Raw genomic sequence first — 26,482 nt, 5'->3', positions numbered from 1 at the left:
AGAGCCTTCATCCTCGAGCCGGCCACCTCTGGTCCCAAGCAGGACACAGACACCGACCTTGGTACCCATCCCCAGCCATCCCGTCTTGGGTACCTGCACCCCGAGCCCAGCGGATCCCAGCCAGCAGCCAAGCGGAAGCACGTGGGGAAACCCAATTACTCCAGAATCCCAGAGGGAACGGCGGGCTGCCCCTAGCGATGCCTGACCGCGCGCTCTCAGCGCTGGCCTCACTCCGCGACGCGCGTCCTGCTCAGGCACTGAAAGGCTCCATGTGCGCGAGCGCACTAACGGCGCGGTGCGGCGTGCGTGCGGGGACTTTCGGCAACCATGTCTCCGTGTGATGACGTCAGATGCCCGGGAGGCGGAGCTGCAGCCTACGTGGCCAGCGCGGTTTTGGAATTTAGTCTCTGCTCCGAGTGGCACGGGTGCGATTTGCCTCTTGTATCAGAATCAAGATGCCCTGGCTCCGAGGGACAAAATAAGCGCTTGCCGCTGTGCTGGGGCGAGCCCGGGTTACCAGACAGGCCCGGGGCAGCACACGGTAAGGGGGTCCAAGGCTCTTAGTGTTTATCCTAGTTATACGAGACGACCGACTCCAGGGATCTGTGCGTAATTTTACCCTTTTATTTAAATAACTTCCCATTTTAACGTGACAAAATGAGGAAACTCGATCAGCAGACCTGTTTTATTCACTTGATCTTCCACACCTGAAGAAAGGGCCCTGTAGACCTGTCGGAAACTAAGTATTTCTACCCACCGGTGCGGGTACTTTGTAAATTCCCTTTAGGCCTAAACTGGACATCAAATGATGGCGCTCTTCTGAAAATCAGCTCTGGGGCTCTGCTCTTGTTAAATACTTCTTCCTCCCGCCCAGCTCCCAGGCGAACTCGCCCAAGCATATTACAAGCACCACCTATATATTCTTCTACTACAAGAACCACCTGTATATTCTTATACATTGTCTTTGGGCCAGATTGTTGAACTAATTTAACAAATTCCAACTGCTTGCTTGACATTTCTTGAATACCTCAGATTCAAAATGTCTGAAGCTGAACTCCTTCCTCAAACCAAGACACTTCCAATTCCAGTGTAATCATCACTACTACCCATTTTTAGTCCAACACCCATCATTTTCATATTCGCTCAACAAATGTCAATATGCCAGACACCAGGGATAAAGTGACCAAAATGTTTTTCACTTATAAAGTTTGCGTAATTCTGGGTAAGCTTTAAGTGCTATTAAGAAAAAACTGTCCAATAAGTAAAGTAAGGATATGTCTTAGTGGTGGACATGGAAGGCCTCTGAGCTGATGACACTGGAGCAAACACCTGAATTTAGAATGAACGTTAAGAATATTTGAGTGAAAAGCCTTTGCATGCTTGAAGATCGACTAGTGAGCAAGAACAAAACAGTAGGCAATTAGGCCAAATAATGAACGCACATAGACCAAAATTTAGGATTTAATTCTAGGTATGATGGGAAAACCAGTGGAGTTTGGGGAACCAGGAAGTGACAAAACCTGACTTGTCCACAAAAATCACTGCAGGATGATGAGTAGAAAGAGAGCCATTATAAGCTACTGTGGTTACTTGCTCTAAGCTGGTAGTAGTGGTGGTCAGAAGTGTTAGATGATTCAGGATATATTTTCAAGGTAGAACTATGTGGATTTGGTTAAGGACTAGATCCAGGGTACAAAAGAAAGTATACCCAAAGTATTTGCCCTGAGCAAATGGATGAATGCAGGTTAATGAAGAGATTGATTTGGAACACTCAAGACTGGAGTAATTGGGGACCTAGGAATATTTAGGAGGAACTAAAATACTGATTGTATTCAAAGTCCTGGGATTAGATGGGATCGCCTAGGGAAGAATGTAGTTAGAGATCAGTCTCACGACTGAAGCCTGGATTACCCAGGAAAGGATACTGAGCACTGAGACAGGAAATATGTAGGATCCATTCACTACTGCCCTCCACTTTATGTTGTAATCATTTCTCTCACGGGCTATTCCCAATAGACATCTCTCGCCCCATACAGATTGTTCTCAAAACTGCATTGTGTATTCTTTAAATGGCAATTTTGTTAGGTGACCCACTATCCTTTACCCCACTCCTGGCCCCATACACACACAGCTTAGAAACCTTAGTTTCCAACTGTTCTTAAGAGACAAAACATGGAACGTAACTGTAAAGCCACCTGTAGTACTCTTTACCTGTTTTTCAGCCTCTAACTCTACTAAAACACATACTCCTACTTGAGCAGATAGCTTTCTCAGTCCTGGAAGAGTGCGCCTTTCTTTGGATATGCTCTCTTCTCCACTTCTCTAATTACTCCTCATCCTTCAAGTCTTAGTTCAATTATCCCTTTCAACGAAGTCTTTCCCAGTCATTTTGACTAGGTCATAATTTATCACAGTCATGGCCTTTATAGCTGTCATCAACTCTGTTGCTCCATCACGGCATTTGCTACATTTTTGTGTCACGACATCATTATCTTTGAACAGACTGTTCAGTGAAAGCAGGAACCACAGTGATTTTGTCACCACTGAATGCTTAGTGCTTGCCATTATGCTTGGCAAAGGGACACCCAAACTTGCCAAATAAAGCCTTAGTTCACTGGCTTGATACGGTGCCTCCCTAATATAAAGACAGTACTTAAAGCAGTACGTACAAGTAGGAATACACCAAGAACTGCCTTTACTATTTACTAGATGAGGTGGTCTTTTCACTGCCTACATTCAACGAGCTCCTGACTGAAAGAAGGTGGTGGTAGTCTAGACTCTTGAGAAGACAAGGCTACCAGAGAGATTTTCTGTTAAGGTTTTTCCTCTCCTCTCACAAGTAGCACTTCAGAGCTTTGCTGGATACTACACACAACTAACGCAGACTTCACTCAAGGACAGTAAGAAATCAGATTTTAATATTTAGTCTATGTAATTTAAGACATTCACTATTCTTTTCCAGTATTTTATAGAAGTCAGAATGGGAAAAGGTATAGAGATAAGCCTTAACAACTTACTTTCATTTTCCTGATGGTTTGCCCTCCCCACTGACTGTACAGAAGGGATAAGCTTAAGGGCAATACTGATTCTTTGAATATAATTTATAGCCAAAGTGCTTAATAAGAACTCAAGTGGGATGAGGATCCAGGAACTTAAAAGATGAAATGAAGAAGGGTTTGAACTCAGTGCTTACCTGTATCTCAATCCCCTAATTAGATATATTACTGAAAATATAATGAACAGTACAAATTTCCTAAGACACTCAGGAGGCTGAATACTCAACTGCTTCTACATTTTATGAATTGTCAACAGAGCACTTCAGTTATTGGGCCTTCTGCAAATAAACACATTCTCATGCCTCCTATAAGTGGAAAAGTCTCCCACATAACAGTTGCATATATAGGAGACAAAAGAACTGTAGAAGCTAACTGATAAAAATGTTTCAAAGGATATTTGTTTTAATATCAAGATACAGTGATTGCAAAACTCTTCCATATTCAGTAGGGATATTAAGATCTAGAAATAGAACTGCTCTAACCAAGGTCATCAATGACATTCTACCTTAAAGCTCTAAAATAGAAGTCTCATTATCCACATGAGATGATTGATATTGTGCATTTACAAAAGTACTTTATATGTGGAGTCTTACTATACCAAGAAGCTACAGTGACACACGTGACAGTCATTTCCTTGCAACTCTGCTAAAATATGCATTTGACCAAACAAAAGGTCTTCTGCAGGTAGGACAAGTATTCACATATTATACAGAACACTTAGTACCAAGACTCAGATCTTAACGGGACTTTTTAAAAAGTTCTCTGCCTCATAACAAGGCACCTCCTTTAAAAAATATAGTCTGAATTGAGACATAAAAGCTTTACATTTAGACTGTGATAGAATGCCAAAAAAAAAATTATACTATTTCAAAAAGAACGACTCTTTTAAAAACATACACAGAAATAATGAAACTACTAACACCTTTACACATTCACAACATCTACACTAATGCATAGAAGTTTGAAACCTAGAAAGCATTTCTCCCCCATCCCATCTCTGAACTGATTCATAGAGATCACTGTATGAAGAATCACTTATTTACTTCAATTTTAAATGTCATGAAATTATTTTCTACACAGATAGCAAATTTAGTTTTGTATATAGAAGGACTGTAAGCATACACATCTAGGGGTTACCCAGTAAACCATGAATATTTTATCTATTCCCCATGAAATACAGCTAACATATGGTTGTGGTACATCCCAGGCAGATGTCATTTAAAGCACACAACGGGAGGTGCTAGCCAAAGAAATACTCATTTGTAAAAGTAAACGTATAACCCTTGCAATATGATGTACCACAACCACACATGAGAAAAGTCAGGAACTTATTTTATTTTAAAATAAACATTGGAGATACCCCCCCATTCCCCACCACCCTACAAAAAACTTTTGAATGTGGAATGTTCAACAGCCTATCCATTTTAGGTTACAAAACCAGCAAAAACTCCAGTTGTCTAACAATGAATGTTTGAGAATCGTTCTTGTGTTTTGTTTTTGTTTTTCTTCAGTGGCTGAGCACCTACTGGAAAAATTCCTTAGCTAAAGGCTAATAAAACAAAATTCAATTTCTGCACAGAAAATACCATTAACTTAGTATTAGTAGCCTTTGCTGAAAAGATGGGATTAATTCTCCATGAAGTCAAAGTGGGATATGACAAGCAGCATTAAGTTCATAGGCACACAAAACTAGTGCTCAAACTGCTAGCACAAATTCCAACAGTACATAAATTACTAAACTGTCATCTCCATCAAACTTGTGACTCTCCCTATGCATCTAAGTGAAGGAATCGCCACTTTGAATATAAATGCCTCCATGAGAAAAAGATAGAATTCAATTAGGGTTAGACAAAAGATAAATGCAAGTACTACAGAAATAGCTGCTGGAGATAACCATAAAATTTGAAACACTAACAATGCATGGGGTGAACCACATAAGCTGCTAGCTGTTGAACACCAGTGTTTCAAGATACAACTTTTATAAACATGTTTTATTTGTTTTGCTTATACCATCAGAACTGAAACTACTGTCTGTCATCTCCCTAAAATAGGGAAATCAATCTAAAACACATACTGGTGCTTTTCAAAAGATAGCAATTTAAAAGGGTGGTAGCAGCAGGCATTTCGTATCTTTTTCTTTTAAAAACCTTCAGGCTGCAGGAAAAACATGTGACCAAGAGTGTTATGATTATCCATTAGATATTTTCATCAGTACCTGTACCAATTTAGGTGACAATACAGCAAGATCCGAGGATTAGTGACAGACAATGTATGTTATAAGGAATGATATATAGTACCAATCCTTATAAAAGTCATTGTCGAAGAAAATGTTAAGTGTTCAAAAAGGTATCTAAATACTTCACATTTAGTACAGAAGCGGCCATCCAGATTACATCCCATATTTGTTGCATATTTTTCAAAAAGTGCCAATCAAAGCCTAATTTTGCATTTTGGCTTTGTCTTATACAGTATCAGCTGTTAAAAAGCAATTTACATGTGTTTGTAACCAGTCGTTTGGCCAAGGATGAAGAGTGCTGTGTCAAAGCTGGTAGCCAGCCTTATATTAAGGGCCCATGCATAATTTGGTATGCATCTTAACGTTCAGTGCTCCAATTTAACTGGAAAAGCTGTGAAATGCAGTTGTTCTGCCAAACCACACTCCACTCCTTCCTTCTTCAAGGGAAATATTTTAGTTTTGTCAATTACCATTGAATAACTCTAGGGCTGACTTGTAGATTTGATCCAATGTCAAAAGTCAATCTTGCTCTTTCCAAGCCACTTCAAATAACTATGGAGATATCACCCCGTAAAGTGTATTATGTTTTACTCCTAAGCAAGGGTGAGGAATCTGAGTATCATGTGCAAGGCTCAAGATGACGCTTAGGACAGAACATGCAGAATAAAAATAGTTTCCTTCCATATCCAGGTAATATAAAGCTGACAATTGTAGTCCTGTCTTTATGGGATGAAAACAGTCCCTTTACAATAAGTTTCCTGAAAGGGAGAACAAATAGATAATAACTCTTCTGGTAACATATTATGGTACACTGGCCAGTGTGTTTTTGGCGTTTAAACATAATCCTGTGAATCAGATTAATTCACTTGCTGAGTGTTCATTTGCGGCATCCCTCTGTTGGGTCTTGGGGGCCCTCCACGACCTAGAAGACAAAAATGGCATTTGGTTTTTCTTTCAAATATTATTTGTTTTGCCTTCAAGCAGATTTTTCATCTGAAGTCAAGAAGCATGTGGGCAGCTTGTCACCACATTATTAGGTTTAAGAGGTCAATTCTTCAGTGTTCACCTGTCCTGGAAGTTGTCATGCGCAAATTTGCTCATGTTCTCTAGCTAAAAGAAGAGTAGAGCTAATGGAGTATTCCACCAGTACTCATTCATTCATTCATTCAACAAGTATTTATTGAGTGCCTACTGTGTGCCAGGCACTGTCATCAGGCGTTGGAAATAGATACAGCAGTGAAGACAGACAAGGTACCTGCTCTCATGGAGCTTACATTCTAGTGTACACTCTAGCTTACATTTCAGTAGTAAGTAACATCATACTATCAAAATTAATAAAAGCACCAGAATGAAAAACAGACCTTGTTACCTAAACTGTTAAAAAGAAACTACATAACATTCAAAATTGTATAATGACTTGTAACAGATAAAATAACTTTTTACATGCTGTTAAAACAGATTTTTAGCTACCAGTCAACTCAACTTTCATAGAATATGCTACAAGGTGAGAAAGAACATAACCCACATTCACATGCAAATATCCTTTGATACTTCAAGTCAATAATTCCCAAGTGATCCATTAATTTAAAAATGCACCTTTTTGCTGGCCAGTTTCTACTAGCATTGAAATCAAAGTACTTTGTAATTCCTCCTTAATATACATTTTATACATGTGATGGCCAAAACCTAGAGGAAACCTATTCAGTTTAACTTCCCTTAAATCAGAGAACCATTTAGAACTTCAGATCATATGAAATGCTACCTCTAATTGTTACACAGGTTGACTTTCTGCCCAAATGAGGAAGCACTTTTCCTATGGTAATAGACAAAATCAGAAACTCTTTAAACCTACAATTTTTAAATATAGTTCAGTAAGTTAGTTAGGATTTTGTATGTTTTACTTAAAAGTCAGAAATAATTTGACATTTATATCGCTATTAATGATCCAAAGGCATTGAAATTTCAATTAGTTCTATCATTTCTAAATGGTTCTCTAAATGTAACTATGGCTTATCTGGCCATTAAAGTGTTTCTGACTCTAAAATATAATATGCATGTTCAAAAATGAAAGAGGAATAATAAATTTATATAAATGTTCAATCTCATTCCAAAAATGTCTTACAAAAATGTTTCAGTAAGTACTTCCTAAAAACATTTAGCAGGTTTTAGGACCTGAAAAATAATTTGCAGTTGGAAAAACACTTTTTCTAAGGAGGAGAAATGTTCTAGTTTTCAAGACAATTTATATAGTAACAGGGAAAGTCATTCAAAAAATTAAATTTGGGTTCAAGGTAAGTTTTAGAAACAGAGCATTTCATTTAATCCCTAGCAACAAGTCTGGTAATGATAAATGTATTCCTAACATGTAACCTACATGCAGACTATGGAACAGCTCTTCCAAGGCCAGAACAGAAGCTCCACTTAGGAGCTAGGATCACCACCACAAAATATTACCTCGTGGGGCTCCCCGTGGTCCACTCTGCCCAGAGCCTCGCTTGAAATTCTGCTGATATCCATCCTAAAAGACAAGCTAGTTAGTACTGAAGAAAACGTAATTTTTTTTTTAATGCTTTCTCATCTATCTATTCTTAGTGTCTCACACAGAACACAAAATTTGTCCTTATTCTTTTTAGACATTTCAATATATAATAGCCAGAAGTTATTCCGTAATTTACTTCTGTTACTCTCAAGAACATTCAATGAAATATCTCTGCTCTTAAAAATCATTCTTTTTTTTTTCCGACACAAATTTATTTTTATTTAAGTGTAATTAACATACAGTATTACATTAGTTTTAGGTGTACAATATAATGATTCAACAATTGTATACATTTCTCAGTGCTCAAGGTAAGTGTACTCTTAATCTCTTTTATCTGTTTCACCCATTCCCCCTATCTATATCCCCTCTAGCAACCACCAAATTTGTTCTCTATTTATAGAGAGTCTCGTCTTTTGTCTTTTTGTTTCTTAAATTCCACATGAGTGAAATCATATGGCATTTGTCTTTCTCTGACTTTTTTCATTTAGCATTATACCCTCTAGGTCCATCCATGTTGTTGCAAATAGCAAGATTTCATTCTTTTTTGTAGCTGAGTGATATTCCATTGTGTATATATACATCTTCTTTACCCATCTATTGATGGGACACTTGGGTTGCTTCCACATCTTGGTTATTAGAAATAATGCTGCAGTAAACAGAGGGGTGTGTGTATCTTTTCGAGTTAGGGTTTTCATTTTCTTGGGCTAAATACCCAGTGGAATTATTAGATCATATGGTAATACGGTTTTTAATTTTTTAAGAAGCCTCCATACTGTTTTTCATAGTGGCTGCACCAATCTGCATTCCCACCAATAGGGCATGAAATCATTCTCTTTTTAACAGACTCTAAAAAATGAGTACCTATACTAGAGTGCTAGGGAAAGCAAAAGTCACCATTCTCCATAATAAAGTATCTTGTAAAAATGTGCAAAATTAGCCTCAAATTACTTAGTTACCCAAGTCCAAACAACCCCATCAGTCTGTTTCATTGGCTTATTTAGGTCAGGTTTATATTTTAAAGCAACTTCTACCTACCCGTTGATAGCCAGAGTAGTCCCGGGGAGCACTGAACTGAGACTGTGTGTAACCACTGTTTGGAGTGTTAGAGAATGAAGGGCGGTAACCATCATATCCTCCTAAAATTTAGGACAAGAAAATAATTTTCTTATCTAAATGAGAAATTTTTACTTTCTTACTACTGACCAAGGGAAGAACTGAAAAATTATAAGCCATGCCAGTAATTCAAATTAATTTCGAATTCCCCATCCTGATCCAATCTGTTCCTAAATTTCTGAGTATTAATTTCCTTAGAAGAGGACATTTTCACCCATCCATGCACACCATACACACCCCACATACAAAAAAAATCCCCATAAACTCTGATAATGGAAAGCAATTATCCCCTCAGAGACATGGAAAACATGGATTTGACACATACAAAAAAACCCATTACCAATTTTGTCAATTTAAATAACCTATAATATACTAAAAATGTTTAAAATGTTTAAGCTGTACATGAGAGATTAACGCAGAGATACATATGTATCTTTCCCAAAAACCTCATGACATATTTCTATTTTACAAATCAAAAAGGAACAAGAACTTGCTACTTTTTTTTTTCTTTACCTCTGAATCCATTGGCAGGGCCCCTGTATCCATTCATTAAGCCTCTAGCACCACGGGAGCCACCACGAGACACACCACGACTATTGTAATAGGGCTGACTGCTACGTGGAAATCCAGTGTTCTGCTGGGGAGGCTGCTGGTGGTTACCAGTCACTTGATGGGGCTGGTCCTGGGAACCATGGTAAGTGCCAACCACTATGATAAAAAGAAAAAATTTATACACACACACACACAGCTCATTACAATTTGTTCTTTCGCGTTTTCTGGGTTAAGAAGTGTCTTATACCTTCTCCTCAAATCATCTTTAAATAAATTTTAATATTTCCAATAAGGAAACCTACACATAAGTCCCTATTTTTCTCCTGCCCATATATTAAGCAATTCTCCAACAACAGTTCCAAACTTTTGGAAGCACACAATGTGTGAGAGCACAAAACTCTATCCCTTCCAAATGGAATGAAAACCTATATTATTAAACATCTTCTGAGAGGCATCTGCCTATTAGCACAAGAGACCCACAATAATTCAAAAGATCTTACATACTAAAACAGTACAATTACCACTGTGTATCATTTAATTATTTTTCCACTATAAAACTCCTTAGTGGTAGAAGCTTTCTTATTCTTTTAAATTTCCCTTGACACGTTAATGAAACCTACAAAAAACCATGCTCTCCCATAGCTAAACAACCATATGGTAGAATACTCAGTCAATTATGAAGGTAAATTAGCAGAAGTCTTCAACTTACACCTCCTTTAATGCCTGATTCCATTTCAAGTACTTTTAACGTACAACCAATTAAGAAGACAGTTAAATAGTACTCACACTGGCACTCAACTTGATGAGGTAAAGAAAAGATTCTAGAAGGTTCACACTACCTTGTACACCCCCCTCCTTCCACAATGGGAAGTCTAGAATCTAGAAATCTTTAAAAATTAAGCCCAGAGGTACCTTTCGGGTATTAACCAATGTTCGCAATGCACAGGGGAGAAAAGACAGGATACTAACACTACCTTTGGGAGGTGAGGAAGGTATAGACTAGAGGAAGGCCCACACCCCAATAACAAAAACAGCCCAAATCCCCCATGTTTAGACAGAGAGAAAAGGTGGTGTACCTCTTGAAAAACTTGACCAGATATATTTTGTGGCCTCAGGAAACCCCAAATACATTTATCGGTTCTTAAAATACTATTGTGCAACGAAAAAGCTAAAGTGTGCCTAGTGGAAGGGATGTTATGGCTCCTTTTTGAACTGTGCAATTAATGGACTAATTACACTATTCACTGTGGTCTTTCTACACAGACTGCCTTTCCCTACATTCCCTAAATTTAAAATTACAGGTAAATATCATGATTACAGGTGACATTTTCTATCTAAAGAGAGTCATTCATATGCATGTAGAGAGTGGCAAAAGAAGTGAATTTTCACCTCACTTTTTATCAATAAGAATTTTATTAGTCTTGGCCAAATTTCACTGCAAGGAAACTCATAGCAATAAATAAAACTCATACAATTAAAGTGTGGTCTTTATTTTAAAATACCAGAATTACTTAAAAAACAACAAAAACCCCAGAATTTCTATTGAAGTGTTTGTACAGCATAAACTCTTAAGTCCATAAATAGCCAGATTCTTGCCGTATCCTTTTTTCATGTTGTTCCTAACTAGATACTACAATTTGCTATAGAGCAGGTGTACTGGGGGCCCATTGTGCTGACATGCTTATGTGAGTACATGGCAATAATTAAAGGAGCCTGAGCACAAAGCCCAGCTTTATCATTCAGAAGCTGAACATAGATAGCCTAATGGATAAATAACCATCAGATTACAGCTGATTCAAACTTCCTACTAATCAGTGAGTGCTAAATACTACAGGGATATGTAAGAATTTAGTACTGAAAAAATCCATAATGTTCATCAAAGTCTATCAAGAAATTAGACGATTAGAATATTTCATAGTTATTTCAATCAGTCTGATAAAATTAAACTATTAACTCCTATGATTTTAGCAAGGTTTGCTAATTTGTTGTGGGATATTCCAATTAAACAACCGAGGATCTAAATAACCAAAGACCTAAGCAGGTATTTCTAATGCCTTACAAAGTTAAGAAACCTAAGATATCTCTATCTACATTGTTATGACAGGTATGGTAACTAGCCAACTTACGTATGACCCTACTTGCCAAAAAGGATTTTATTTCAACCTAGTTCTACCAAATGCAGCCACCAAGAGATTTCTGCATGTTTTACTGATTATAATTAGCACACTGACAACTCCTTACTGCTTAACTTTGTATAACTGACTTAACTACCTACCAGGTATCATGCTAGCCGGCTTTAATTAATTAGCAATTAAAAGTAAAGTAGGTCATAATCTAACAAGTTCCACTAAAATCACAGAATGAAACAGAGATATTATGAAAGCTTACTGACCAAAGGAAAATGGGTATAAGGCCTCCCAAAAAGTGCACATAATTCACATACGATAAATATGGACTTGATTTAATTCAGGATCTGCAACAAAAATTCCATAAAGTCTACTACTAGAACAAAAACTTGTGGACACTGCCACTTTAAAGTGTAAACCCTCCTAATACTGTCAGTAATGGTGTTGGAAAGCAAGCAGCCAAGGAAGGGACACTGGTTTTCCTACCTGTTTGAAGCTGTTCTTGCTGCAGGTCTGTTTGTTCTACTTGGTGAGGCTGACTAGAAAAGCTCTGGTTGTAACTGGCCTGGTACTGATTTTGCTGTTTCAAAGTTTCTGGTTCATTAACAGGAGGAACTGGGGCATTCATATTGAACACCTGTAAGTAAATAAAGTAAATGATTACTTCATCCCCTTATTGCTAACAATTTCCCTACTTTTAAGATGACAGACCTCAATATTGGTTTTACTGAAAAATGTAAATACATTACAGAAGTCTCAAACACACACGTATATTCCCCCCATATACATATTTATTTATATTTATACATACACACACACACACACACACACACACACCACACACACACACCATATAGCACTTCAAGGAGAGCATAACTGGGTTTCAAAATTTAAAAATACAAAAATCAGCAGTCTTGGAAATGTTACTATAAATAAGAAATCTTTTTTAACAGATGCAAACCACTGATACAATGTCACTTACAGAAATTAATTCTATGAATATTTTATTCATTTAAATTTTCTTCTTATTGACATTTTAACCAAAAGTTAATATTTTAAGTATTTAATCCTATAAACTTTCCCATGAGCACTGATTTAACTGTATCCCATCAATTACAATATTCTCATCCTTTCATAGAAATTCTGCAATTTAGGGATGCTTACTGAAAAACCAGGATGAAGTGTAACAGGTGAAATTTATTATGAGAAACTTCAGTAAAATAAAAGATTAAGCAAGGTATGGGAAAAAGTAGACAGTTGTTAAATCTCAGTAATGACTTACATACACAGATACAGTAGTCTACTTTTCTGCGTGTTTACTTTTGTTAACCAAATCTAAAGGATGAAACTACAAAACAGTAAGATATGAGAGCACATAACTCCTAAGACTCAAATTTATCTCTGGGAGCAGGAAAAATCAGAGTTTATCAATTAAATATACTCTATAGTTGGGTAGATGCACACTCAAGCACAAAGTTAAATGAAGACTTTTCTGTTGAGACTTTGGCATGATGATAGTACACACTAGCCATTTAATGTTAGTTTAATTTACTTACCGTTTGCATGGATTGGAATGGAGCTGCGTTTACATTGATTCCACTGCTATGTAACGGTTTGCTTGTCCCAGCCTGGAACACCTGAGGCTGAGAAGCAGCCGGAAGGGATGACGATGCTGTAGTCTGGTCTGTATTTAAAGAGATTGTTGCCTAAACACAAAGTAAACAGATGCACTTTAGTGATAAACTAAATTTAGCCAAGTCTACTATCCAAGTCTTAGTATGTTAAGAAATTCAACTGGGGCGCCTGGGTGGCTCAGTCGGTTAAGCATCCAACTCTTGATTTCAGCTCAAGTAATGATCTCACAGTTCCTGAGTCGAGCCCCACACTGGGGTCTGCACTGACAGCATGGAGCATGCCTGGGATTCTCACTCCCTCTCTCTCTTCCCCTCCCCCATTCATGTTCTCTTTCTCTCTCTCTCAAAATAAATAAACTTAAAAAAAAACTCAACTATTTCATAACAGCAAAATACTTGTATTGCATCACAGCAAAATAACGTATCGCATGCATTAGGTCCAAAAAGAGTCACAACATTAATAATTTACCTCTGCCCAATTCATAATAAGTGCCTATCAAGTTTATGTTACCTAGTAACAGAAACTTGCCTGAATCTGGTCAATTGGTTCCTTTTGTGGTCGTTGCTCTGTAGCATGAGAAGGCTGGTACAAGGGTTGAGATGCTGTATACCCCTCACTTGTGGATGAAACCAAAGGAACCTACACAGAAATAAAGCAATCAAAGCTGCTTTCTGTTATAAACCAACTCTAATACAGACAGGGCTAAGAAGTAGACAGATATACCTGTTAAATAGACTATAAAATCTAACAACTGCAAAAAATACATATAATATTAAAGATGAACATTAAATAAACCCAATCCAGTTATGAAGTCCCCCACAAATGCTTCTGAATGGCAACATTTACACTAAATTTTAGAATTATGAAATTTAAAATGTGTCTTCTCAAATTTTACTGTTTAAAATAAAAAAGCATATTCCTTACTATCATAAACGTAAGATTTAACCAAAAAAATTATTTTTAAATTATTAATACCAAAGTAAACATAAACATGGAAATAAAAGTAGACAGCTACCCTCACCAGACTTGTACAATGATAAAATTCATACCTGACTTTCATTACGCTAATTAAAGAGACCCAAGAACAGATTAAAAACAAATATGCAGGGGCGCCTGGGTGGCGCAGTCGGTTAAGCGTCCGACTTCAGCCAGGTCACGATCTCGCGGTCCGTGAGTTCGAGCCCCGCGTCAGGCTCTGGGCTGATGGCTCGGAGCCTGGAGCCTGTTTCCGATTCTGTGTCTCCCTCTCTCTCTGCCCCTCCCCCATTCATGCTCTGTCTCTCTCTGTCCCAAAAATAAATAAACGTTGAAAAAAAAAAATTTTAAAAACAAATATGCAACAATATTTCTATCATTCCTACCTGTGTAGCTTCTGGTTGTACAGGAACTTGATTAGGCTGAGCAAGTCTAGATTCAGAATGAACTGCAAAATTGACCGAAAGCAACACTGTTATCCAAAATCAAATTTCTTCAGAGAAAATTTCTATAGCCAAATCCTAAAAAACACTTTTTGGTGATCATGAAAAGAATTAGGCAGGATTTTAGCTTTCAAGTGAGCATTTTGGTTCCCTGGTAGTCATTATTAGTATACTCTCACAATTGCTTTTATTTCTAGAAGGCATAACCCTAATCTGTTTTCTAACTCTTGGTAGAGATGTCACAGAGATAGGAGTACCCTTTACTTTAGAGAAATCCTAACTACCCTACCAAACTAACTGTGTCATTAAACATGCTTTTATTCAGCAACTCGTTTTATGAAACTGAAGACATTAAATATTTTATACAGTTCCAACTTTTGTGCCCTTAATGCCATGTTCTGGGAAAAAAAACCAAGACTCAAAATTACTAATGGTCCTTGAGAAAGACAGTCCACTTAACCCAAAGAAGACACCAACAACTCTATTTGGTGCTACTACTTCTAAAAATGGTGTAAGACTATTAAGAGTTTGAAACTTCAACTGTCTTTTGACTCATCTTCTCCTTTCCTCTTAAGCATCCTCTTCTTTCCCACTTAGACCGTTGCATCTCATTTTTATTTAAGTAATAAAATGTTCACAAATTCTCCCAAAAAGCTGCAAGCATCCTTCAGAGAAGGACACCCCTATTATTTTTATGCTAAGATGAATTTTGAAACTTTAAAAGCAAAGCAAAATTTCATTTATCTAAATAACAGGAAATGGTTCCCACAGGGCTGAAGAGAGGATAACTAGTGACTGGAAGTACACACAAATAGGCTTCTGGAGTACAGGTAATGTTCCGGTTCTAGGTGCTGGTGTGTTCAGTTTGTGAAAACTCTTCAAATTCTACATTTGCACGTACTTAAGTCTATATGACAATAAAAAGTTTAAAAAAACGGAACCACAGTTATTCATATTATAGGAATAAAGAACCTTTCTTATCAAATTAAAAGACACAAAATCCAAAAGTTAAGCAAACGTTAAAAGGGAAAAATTCATTTTCACATTTTTTACAAAACCTGAAAGCACTGGCCCTATATTTCTCACACAAAAATGTACAATTACTAACCTGGAGGGCAAACCAGCTGGGGCATATCCATGTTTTGTGTTGGATTCATAGGCTGTGCAGATACAATGGCAGGATCAAGTGTCTGGTTTTCAAAATCCAGCATTGAATCCTGCAAGTTAGGATATAATGGAATTAAATAATGTAAACACTTAAACCTTCAGTTAGTTAGTGTCTGACTGAACTGCACCTACCTGTATGAAATTATAGGGCCCCTGCATTTGTGCCATAAGATCCTGGACTCGCTGTCTTCTCACAAGGGGATCTGCCTGAGCCACTGGAGTCAGAGAGTGGGGCTCTGGTACTGAAGGAGATGCAGCTTGAGGTTGCTGCTGGAGTGAATTTACCACCTAAAGTGGAAGAAGTGGGGGGAGATGCAGACTGGTGGAATGAAAGAGCTCCATTCATGACCATCACAACAGGTCCCTGAACTATATATGGAACTACATTATAAACAAGATAGTCAGCTTTAATATAGCTACTCCAACTGACAATTATCCCAAATTTAACATTCAGTGCTATTACTTCTACAGTGTTCTCTACTCCACATGATTGCCACGTAGCTTTTCAGATTTACTTTATAAACCGCTTTCAAAGGAAGGAATACCCATGCTTACTTCCAAAAAAACATATTGTGCTTAAACTGCTCTGCCTTCTATAGTAAGTAAATTTATATTTATCAAATACATATCCACCTCAGTACCTGATAAACAGCACTAAAGAAAAGTTACTATTTATCATCAAATTTTGAGTTCCCACCATTTCATTCTCTCTGCCAATACCATAGAATCAAGCCCTATCACCTTATCTAAATTGCTACAAAAGCCAAAACTCACTATATCTACCTTTTTCTTAGCTCTAATAATTTCTGATTATTATTGTTACTAATTCCCTGCTCTTCTAGGAAATCTAATTTTTATTACATCAGTCAAAATTTACATTCTGTCTGGTTTTAAACCTGGGCAACTCATACCTGGTAAGCCTCAGTAAGTCATAACCTTATTTTCTTTTATAAGCAATAGTGATCACAAAGACCAACTGATCTGTCATCTACATCAGGCTGGTCAAAAAATTCCTTAGAATCCCATATGGATAGCCTTTAAAAAGACCCTACCTGCCAAGTACTTAAAAACAAACCATACTGGCACGGTGCTAAGTGTGATAATATACTTTTCTCCCTCAATAAAATGCAAAAAAGTACTTAACTACAAAGCACTGTTACTTCCCAGTCTTTTCCTACTATGCCAACCCATACTTTCCATTCCTAATGTTCAACAAAACAAATATGCTAATTCATTTCTACCTGCATATCCATGCTAATATATACCTATTATCTGACTTCCCTGAAAATACACACCAAATCTACTTTTAGTCAAGGCCCAGTAGGTTCGCACACCACCATTACATAGATCTTTTACATCTTATTTTCTTCTAAACCTCCTCTAGTATTTCTGAACTGCCTTGCATAATTCAGCAAATACAGACTGTCTTGGTAGGGTTTCATGGAACAGTGTTTTCATCTAAACTAGGTAACTTTCTGGGGTCAGGGGCAGGTTATCAGTACTATGTTTTGGCACATCAATAAGAGCTAAAAGTACTACTACAATTGCACCTTTGGAGAATGATAGAAGACATATTATTTTTTCTGCACTTTAGATATATGAATACATAAAAGAAGTCACCTAAAAGAGGATGGAAAGGATGGTTGGGACTAATTTGGTAAGGCATTTGATTTTATCTTATAGGCAACACGGCACCATCAAAGAGTTTCAAGTGAAAGTAACTTAATCAAAACTAACTTTTCTAGTAATTGACCTGTAAAAGTGAATAGGATGGCCTAGGGCAGTTAGAAAAGAAAAATATGAAGAGAGCCTCTGAACTAGACATGAGGACCTGAAAAAAGGTAATGTCAATTAAGGGACAGAATTAGGAAACACCAGAAGTCTAGCGCATTAGGGAGAAAGAGGAGTCTAAGAGGAAACTCCAATATATCCCTTGGAAGGTGGGCCTTTTCTGGAGGTTATCTATGTGGGAGCCCAGATTTTTAAACAGCAGCCTGGTATCGACAATAGAAAATCATGTGCTTTAATAACCTTAGATAACTTTTTTTTCCCACTTCCACAGATAACTTTATATAAATTTTCTGTAGCTAGATCAGCAGAGATTCTATTAAACATACACAGGGATAAACAAATTACTTTTTAAAACATAATGATCGGGGCGCCTGGGTGGCGCAGTCGGTTAAGCGTCCGACTTCAGCCAGGTCACGATCTCGCGGTCCATGAGTTCGAGCCCCGCGTCAGGCTCTGGGCTGATGGCTCAGAGCCTGGAGCCTGTTTCCGATTCTGTGTCTCCCTCTCTCTCTGCCCCTCCCCCGTTCATGCTCTGTCTCTCTCTGTCCCAAAAATAAATAAATGTTGAAAAAAAAAAAAATTAAAAAAAAAAAACATAATGATCCTGTTATGTGTATTAAGTTTAATATGACAGTAAATGTACTAATAATGCAAAAAACTAAATCTGTTCTTAGGAGAGATAAAAATGACTAATTAAAACAAAAGACATCAACTTTGCAACCGAGAGAACTCTTACCTCAACTGTTTCAACTGTCCACTCATCTACCTGCTCCTTTTCACCACTGCTGAACTGTGTTTCTGCCATAAATTGTCTATTTACATACTGCAAAGCAAAATAAATGTTTGAGAATTGTTTGAAAGGCAGAAAAGGAAAGCTAGCATTAAATAAAAATCATACCTCTGTTGATTCAACTTCGCTTTGTTCCGTGTATTCTTCTGCTGGCTCAGGTTCTAAGTAGTTAAAAATTGACATAAATGAGTGTTAAGAAAGTATTTTTTTTTATTAGCAATTCATTTCAACTCCAAATAAGTTAACAGTTTACCATCAAACAGCCGGAATTTATTTACAAAGTTACAATAGTTAGCATTAAGTTTCTGTATTTTATCATTCTTACAATATTTAGAAAGAGTTTTCTTTACCATTTATTACAGAATAAATTAGGCTCAAGAGTAGTTATTCTGGACTAGGTATAATGCCAATAAAGACCTAAGTTAAAACCTCTCTATTCTTAGAGTACTATCATACAGCAACATACAGATTAAAATCTTACTATTTTAACCTACTTGGTAAAGTGGTTGGGGGGATGGAGAGGAGGCTTACTATGTCCATCTGCAACCATAAATTCCACCAATGTGCAATCTTCCCTTCTAGTTTCAACCTAATAGCTAAGACTTGTGTAAAGTGCTTACTATGTGAGACGCACCATGTATATACTTTCACGTACTGCTTTCTCAACAGAGATAAAGAGACAGAGAAATTCAGTCACTTGCCCAAAGTTACATAGCTAATGAGCGTCAAAGCCAAGATTACAATCCAGGCAGTCTGATTCTTTTCAACCATTTCAAAGTTCATACTCTGACAATGTTTCCAATGGTACTGAGAATTTTATTCATCAACTTAAGTTATAAAAGTATTCCTGGTAAGTGCTTACCTACATATTAGTGTTGTACTAAAGTTAATTTGAAAAGATCCCTTGCCACTGAGAAATTTATGGTTCAGGATTAGAGTTATAATCTCCCCATCATTTAACATACACACACACCCCCTTCATACTATTCACTTCATATACTGGCATGGTAAACAACAATAAATCTAGGTATGTCAGCCAAAATGTACTTAAAAAGTCCTAAAACATTTCCCCTCATCTGTACTCCAGGCCAGCAATATTGCAACAAAAAAAGTTATCAGTTTGTAATAGTGATCAAGACCAGTAAGTAAATGATTGATCTTCAAGACCTCTGGGAATTATTCTTAATATACATTGTTTTAATGTTTTGTTGTGCTTAAAGCTCCTTTAAAACTCTCAGTGTGCATACATAACTAAATAAATGCAGAGCTTGAACTTGTGGCAAAGGAGGGTAAAACCAAGATTCCTACACTACAGCTCATATCCACCTAAGTACTCACCAGCTTCAGCTACCTGATCTTCAGCTGCAGGTGCTGAGGCTGCCTCTTCTTCCTCACATAGCCCATTCTGGTGGTTGTGAGTGCTGTCAAAGTAGTTTGACTGGAAAACACGCTCAACAATTTCCTTTAGAGCTTTATCTAAAAACAGAACATGAATTATAATGTTAGACTATCGGGCATGCCTGACCTGAGTAAGATTCAATATGCTACAAAATGCTGTGGTAAGAAAAAAACCTTATCAACTGTTACTGAAACATACATATAAAAAACATTGAAGTCCACTAAGGACAGAAATTATGGAATGATAGAGAACAAGAAGAATCTACTAGTACTAAACTTTATATATTTTATGTAACTGCAAGAAAAAAAAAGCTGACAGTTATCATTTATTCATTATTTATTTAGCACCTACCTATATGTCAGGCAATGTGCTAGGCAATGGGGCTACAAAATATGTAAGATACAGTATCTGCCCTCCCTAAGTTTCCAGTCCAATAGAGAAAAGTTATCAGATATAAAAGCAGTGAAATCACATCTGTGAAACGTACTACAAAGAGGTACAATGGATTGAACCTAATCAGAGAGAGGCACAGGAAGCTTTCCTGGTGTGTGAGTGCTGCAAGAGCTGAGATCTAGAAGATGAGTAGTAGAAAGAAGTGTTTCAAGGCAGAAGCAACACCATTTACAAAGCCCTGTATAAAGGATAAGGATATAGAAAAGGGGTACCAAATACAAGAAAATGAAAGCATGCACTGTAGCTGAGGAGGGATAGGGAGGAAGAAAAAGCATACAGACTAGTCTGGAGAAACTGATTAAGAGCCAGAACATGCAAGGTCTTTAAATTAAAGACAAATGTATATAAAATTTAATTTAAAAGACAGCAATTAAAAAATTTTAAAGAGGGATGGGGAGGGTGGATTCAGTTAAGAGAATGCACTAAGGGAGAAACGTAGGAGAGACAGATTCAGAAGATATTTGAAAGGCAAAAAACTGTCACAATTTGGTACACACTAAGATATGAGAGGGCAGAGCAGCAGGTGAAGGTGTGTGTCAAGAATTCATCTCAGGTTGCCTGGGTGGCTCAGTCAGTTAAGCGTCAGACTCTTGATTTTGGCTCAGGTCAGGAGATTGAGCCTGGCCCTTGGACTCCTCGCTGAGCATGAATAGCCTGCTTAAGATTCTCTCCCCCTCTCACTCAAAAACTACAACAAAGAAGAATCTCAATTTCCTGGCCTTGAAAACACAGAATATACCTATGTACATAGAATGTATCTATTCCCTAATCAGTCACTATACAGAAAAATAAAATTTCCCAGGACTATATTAAAATATCATAAAATTACCTCTATTAACAATAAAACTACCAACAACTTTTTCTATGCCAAACATTTCATGTTTTCCTTCCCCACTTCAGAGGCTCACGACTCAAAACTATTCATTTTAAAAAAACTTATGCAGGGGCGCCTGGGTGGCTCAGTTGGTTAAGCGTCTGACTTCGGCTCAGGTCATGATCTCACGGTCCGTGAGTTCGAGCCCCGCGTCGGGCTCTGGGCTGACAGCTCAGAGCCTGGAGCCTGTTTCAGATTCTGTGTCTCCCTCTCTCTCTGACCCTCCCCCGTTCATGCTCTGTCTCTCTCTGTCTCAAAAATAAAATAAAAACGTTAAAAAAATTTAAAAAAATAAAAAATAAATAAAAAATAAAAAATAAAAAACTTATGCATGAGGGACCGCCTGGGTGGCTCAGTTGGTTAAGCAACCGACTCCTGATTTAGGCTCAGGTCATGATCTCATGGTTTGTGAGTTCGAGCCCCGGCGTCAAGCTCTGAGCTCACAGCACAGAGCCTGCTTGAGATTCTCTCCCTCTCTCTCTCTGCCTCTCTCTCTCTCAAAATAAATATATAAGCATTAAAAAAAATCTGAAAACTGAATGCACATAAAAATACTAACTTGAATACATTAGTAACTTTTCATTAGTTATAAAGATGTTACATTCCTAAGGTAAGTAAACAAGACTAGGCAAAAAACACCATAACAAGATATAAACTTATACTTTAACCCTTGTTACTCATCAATAACGTTCATGAAAAATTGATCAGGCTTGAACTAAAACTACTTTTTTAAGCTAACAAGTTTATACACGTATGTAAATTTCTTCCTAATAAAACTTCTGTACATATTTGTGGCAAAACTAAAATTAAGAAGACATAAAGATTTCTTTACAAAGAAATACACTAAACAACACAACAAAGAAAATTTTTTTAGTTTATTTTTAATTTTTTTTTTTAACGTTTATTTTTGAGAGACAGAACACACGCATACATGTGTGGGAGGGGCAGAGAGAGAGCAAGACAGAGGATCCCAAGGGGGCTCTGCTCGGACAGCAGAGAGCCCAACATGGGGTTCAAACCCACGAACTGAGATCATGACCTAAGCCAAAATCAGATACCCAACTGACTGAGTCACCCCAGAGCCCTGAAAAATTCTTAAAAAAAAAAAAAAAAAAAAGCTTATTTATTTATTTTGGGGGAGAAAGAAGCACAGTGGGGAAAGTGGCAGAGAGCGAGCGAGAAAGAGAATCCCAAGCAGGCTCTGCACAGCACAGAGCCCTACACAGGACTCAATCTCACGAACTGTGAGACCATGACCTGAGCCAAAATCAAGAGTCAGACATTTAAATGACTGAACCACCCAGGTGCCTCAAGAAAATTATTTCTTAAATGAAAAGATGTAAGAGAGTTGTTTCTTCGTATTTGATTTACCCATTTCCTTAAAGCAAATACAATCCAAATTACATCATACAGTTTTGCCAATTAAAGCTTTTAATCCGATTTAATTTTTCACCAAACAGCTAAAAATAAGGTATAAGCACTTTTACCTTAAGATGTTCAAAAATCTACTTCCCTAAACCACCTTTATAAATAGCAAAGATAAGAACCTATTATTTACTAAGAGAATAAACCTAAAATTCCTAATTTACCAATGAAGTGAAGCTTAAATGTCCTTTGTTTTCTTTAAAGTCAATAAACATTGCATATTTGAGGTTAAGGTTTTTAAAAAGCACAAAAGAATTATGTCCTCAAATTACCAGAAGTCTATGAAAAACTAAGAAAAGATGAAGGCAATGACCATGAGTAAAATGTATGGGGTATAGTAAGTATTTTTTCACAAAATTTCAGCCATAAGGAAAAACCAGTCCCTATCTAATACCAAGAACTCTGGAAAGCCTATTCAGTATTAATCTGTCCACCTCAAGCAGAGAGTAAGTTACAAACAAAATCGTGATAAGTCAGGGGATTCCCATCTCTACAGATTTATTGATTCATGATGGGTTTTTTTTTACTTACACACACACACACACACACACACACACACACACACACACACACACACCAGAAAGGAAAAAAAGGAAATAAACCAAAAAGTAAACAGTAGATGAATGTTACTTACACAATTCTAAAAATTTCTCCAATTAATTACTTTCAAAAAGAAAACTAACTTCTAAAGATTCTTAGTTACAAAATTATATTCTTAGTTACAACAATTATAATACTCACAGGTTGTTCCACATACAGATTTTTCCTTTCCTTCCAGCAAGTCCCATAGGTGAATGGAGGCATGTTCATACTGCTCATTCAACCTTATAATAATAATTAAAAAGCTAATTAATTACCTTTTAGTTGTCAAGCCAACATTTAGAAGTTTCTACTACCAAATACCACTATACCTCAAGCTCATGTCCCGTTCAGGGTCTGCTAATTTGTAGAATTCATCCAACAATGACAATTCCTCTTCAGACAATATTGGCACTCCATTCAATCCTTGCTTCAGATCAGTTCGCACCTCATCATCCCCCAATTTGTCCAAAACATACTGGAGCTCAAGTACAGTTTTTAAACGTTTTTGTTCTGCTTCTTCTCTCATAAGCTGCTCCCGACGTGCAGTCTTCTTTATTGTTTTCTGAATCTGCATAAAAATATTAAGCATAGACATTAAAATGAATTTCACAAAACTCCCAATTTAGTTCAACCAATTTCATTTCCAATGTAAGACACATTTTACTCGATGAGTTATGTGATCCTGATACACAAAATGCTGATTCCTAACGTACAAATAGAGTTTAATATCTAATAACATCATCTGTTTTAAGCAGATGTTAGAAATTCAGAACACATCTTTCTTTCCCTATAAGGTATTATTGTAACACTAAATGTTGCCAATAAAACAATATATTTGGGATTTGCTTCAAAATAATCTAGCTGACAGGGAACAAGGGAGTATATCAAACAGGACTGTCCATGAGATAAAAACTGTAGAAGCTGGGTATGGGTACAGAGGTATTCATTATATTCCTTTCTTTAGTTCTGAAATTTTTCATAATAAAAAGTATAAGAATTAAAATTTCTAATTAAGAACCTGAGCCAATTAAAAAAGAAACCTGAGTACAGCAAAATAAAAAAAAAATCTTACCTATATCCATCTCCTCTATGGAAAACTGGTCCAAAATTTTCATTTTAAGTACCTACTATCAACTTAAAAAGAGATGCTAAAACCCACCACTGTTTCCTCACAACCCACCGCTAGTATTATATTATCCCAACATTTTGAAAATAGTGACTAAAACTAACTTGTTTTTATGAATAAGGGGATGCTGGCAGAGAAAAAGAAGGTGGCAGAAGACAAATAAATGCTTAGTACACATGTATTTTTCCCACTACTCTTTTCCTAGTACCCGTCTTTTACTTTCCTGTGAAGGCTGAAGGGAGAACATCAACCAGACTCAAGTACGTCTCTCTCTTCTCACGTCCAGTGTCAGACTGGGCTCAAAGAATGGTCAGAATTTTAAAGAAAGGTCAATCTTTTCAAGAGCCATGAAAGTGTCTTCCTTCCCACCTTCTTCCCCTTTCTCAAGCCTCACTGGGATAAATTGAGACAGAGAAAACCAAAATAAAGACATACAAAATGTATAATAAAGGGGCGCTTGGGTGGCTCAGTGGGTTAGGCGTCCGATTTCGGCTCAGGTCACGATCTCAGAGTTTGTGGGTACAAGCCCTGCGTCGGGCTCTGTGCTGACAGCTCAGAGCCTGGAGCCTGCTTCAGATTCTGTGTCTCCCTCTCTCTCTGCCCCTCTCCCACTTCCGCTCTCTCTCTAAAATAAATAAACATTTAAAAAAATTAAAAAGAAAAAAAAAGAAAAGTATAATAAAGGGAGTAATGGGGGAAGAGAGACATAGGAGAACAATAAAGTCTACAATAAGACAAATCTATGATGGCAGCAGAGAGGGCAGCAGATTAAATGATATTTAGCAGTTAAGTGGCAAGTGAACAGTACATATGAACAGAGATATGAAATCCAAGCTAGGGCACTCTAGAAAGCTTTCAAGGAGAAAGGAACATAATCTTACTGGGGGTGAGGGGTACAATTTTAGGACAGAGAAGCAGCCACTAGCCAAAGGCAGGAAATATAGGAATAGAGGCAGGAATATGAAATAAGTCAATAAAACCAAAGAAGTAAGATAAAGAATGCCACTCTGAATAAAATGAGCAGTTCAAGTAAGGAAAATATGAAATCTAGAAAAGGTAGGCTGGAGCTTGATTAAAGAATTCTTGAATACAAAACAAAAAAGGTGTGGGAAAGCGCGATAAAGGATCAGAGTTCAATAAAAAGACTGCCAATGAAGTTAAAGACCCAATGAAAAGTTCCTGAAAATACCAGTGTTAACATAAAAGCAAAGGAGACTACAAGTATTTTCACTTACACAGTGTTAGTAGTTTTAGAAATAGACTGATTCTATTATTAAATTGTATAGCAATCCTACTTCTATGACCCACAAATTTTTTTTTAATCAGAAAATTAATTGGCCAGGATTCATCTGACCTAAGTGGATCAATTCCCAACTTGGGTGTAAATTAAGTTTCATTTATTCCATTTTGAGGGATACCATCAATATTTTCCAACTTTAATCAAATTTAATAATAAGTGCATGAAATATATTAATTATGCATCAAATATTGCTCACAACCCTGAGATGAGGGAGGTACCATTATTATCACCATTTTACAGATTAGAAAACTGAAGCAGTGTGACGGCCCCACTCCTCTCCCCCCTTCTCTTTTGATACTACTGGTTCTGTTTGTCTGGAAAACCCTGAGTGATATAGGGATAGACAAGTTAGGTAACTCAAAGTCCTACAACTATTAAGTGGCAGAATCAGGGTTCAAACCAGACAGTATGGTTCCAGAATCAGAACTTTTCATCTCTGTACTGCAATGTCTCTCATCACATAATAAATTGTTTTGTTTATTCATTTTACCAAATCAGAGGCAGTTTTGTATTTCAGTGCTTTTAGCCTTTCTCCAAATAAGCTAATACTAATTCAGAAGATTAATTTTCTGATCTCAACTTTCAAATTATTTGACTTTGCCTGTATTTCATTTTTGTCCTGTTCCCAAAGGTTTCTATCACATCAAAAGATGTATGGGAAAAACACAAAACCACTTTACTTTGTTGGATCACGAGTTGATACAAGAGCAATGTATCCCACTCTGCCACATTCCTTAAGATCCCTAATGGAGACAGTGATTACCAAAAAAAAGACCTATTTTCTGATAGTTAAAAGAATTGTAAGATGGTCATTAGGTATAAAGGAATATACAGAAAATAAATGCCTGCTATATTTATATATACACGTATATACAAGCTAATTTTTTAGAGATCTTCAGG

General features: G+C 36.9%; 2 protein-coding genes across 3 annotated transcripts in view; both read right to left on the bottom strand.

The window, feature by feature from the left end:
* NAT10 (N-acetyltransferase 10) overlaps positions 1–3,978 on the bottom strand; it is a 38,748-nt gene extending 34,770 nt beyond the window's left edge. The window contains exon 1 of the mRNA XM_047072528.1: positions 94–3,978. The gene's annotated coding sequence lies outside the window, so the exon portion shown is untranslated. The remainder of the gene's footprint in view (positions 1–93) is intronic.
* A 1,054-nt stretch (positions 3,979–5,032) lies between these two features.
* The window catches only part of CAPRIN1 (cell cycle associated protein 1), a 38,122-nt gene continuing 16,672 nt past the window's right edge, over positions 5,033–26,482 (bottom strand). The window contains exons 5-19 of one of the 2 annotated variants that reach the window (XM_047072530.1): positions 23,486–23,724; positions 23,316–23,398; positions 19,762–19,899; positions 18,532–18,584; positions 18,370–18,456; positions 15,975–16,130; positions 15,784–15,892; positions 14,619–14,680; positions 13,786–13,896; positions 13,179–13,328; positions 12,109–12,259; positions 9,458–9,652; positions 8,867–8,967; positions 7,747–7,810; positions 5,033–6,214 (exon numbers count right to left, since the gene is read on the bottom strand). In XM_047072530.1, coding sequence (XP_046928486.1) covers positions 6,150–6,214; positions 7,747–7,810; positions 8,867–8,967; positions 9,458–9,652; positions 12,109–12,259; positions 13,179–13,328; positions 13,786–13,896; positions 14,619–14,680; positions 15,784–15,892; positions 15,975–16,130; positions 18,370–18,456; positions 18,532–18,584; positions 19,762–19,899; positions 23,316–23,398; positions 23,486–23,724 — 1,764 coding nt within the window. In that variant the 3' untranslated portion in view covers positions 5,033–6,149. The remainder of the gene's footprint in view (positions 6,215–7,746; positions 7,811–8,866; positions 8,968–9,457; positions 9,653–12,108; positions 12,260–13,178; positions 13,329–13,785; positions 13,897–14,618; positions 14,681–15,783; positions 15,893–15,974; positions 16,131–18,369; positions 18,457–18,531; positions 18,585–19,761; positions 19,900–23,315; positions 23,399–23,485; positions 23,725–26,482) is intronic. The other variant, XM_047072532.1, reaches the window with a different exon arrangement.

The sequence above is a fragment of the Lynx rufus genome, unplaced genomic scaffold, assembly GCF_022079265.1.
Source record: "Lynx rufus isolate CCGP_SWC_20201006 ecotype Redwood Valley unplaced genomic scaffold, mLynRuf1.p SCAF_9, whole genome shotgun sequence".
In the NCBI taxonomy this organism is placed as follows: Eukaryota; Metazoa; Chordata; class Mammalia; order Carnivora; family Felidae; genus Lynx; species Lynx rufus.
This window is presented reverse-complemented; position numbering and strand designations above follow the sequence as displayed.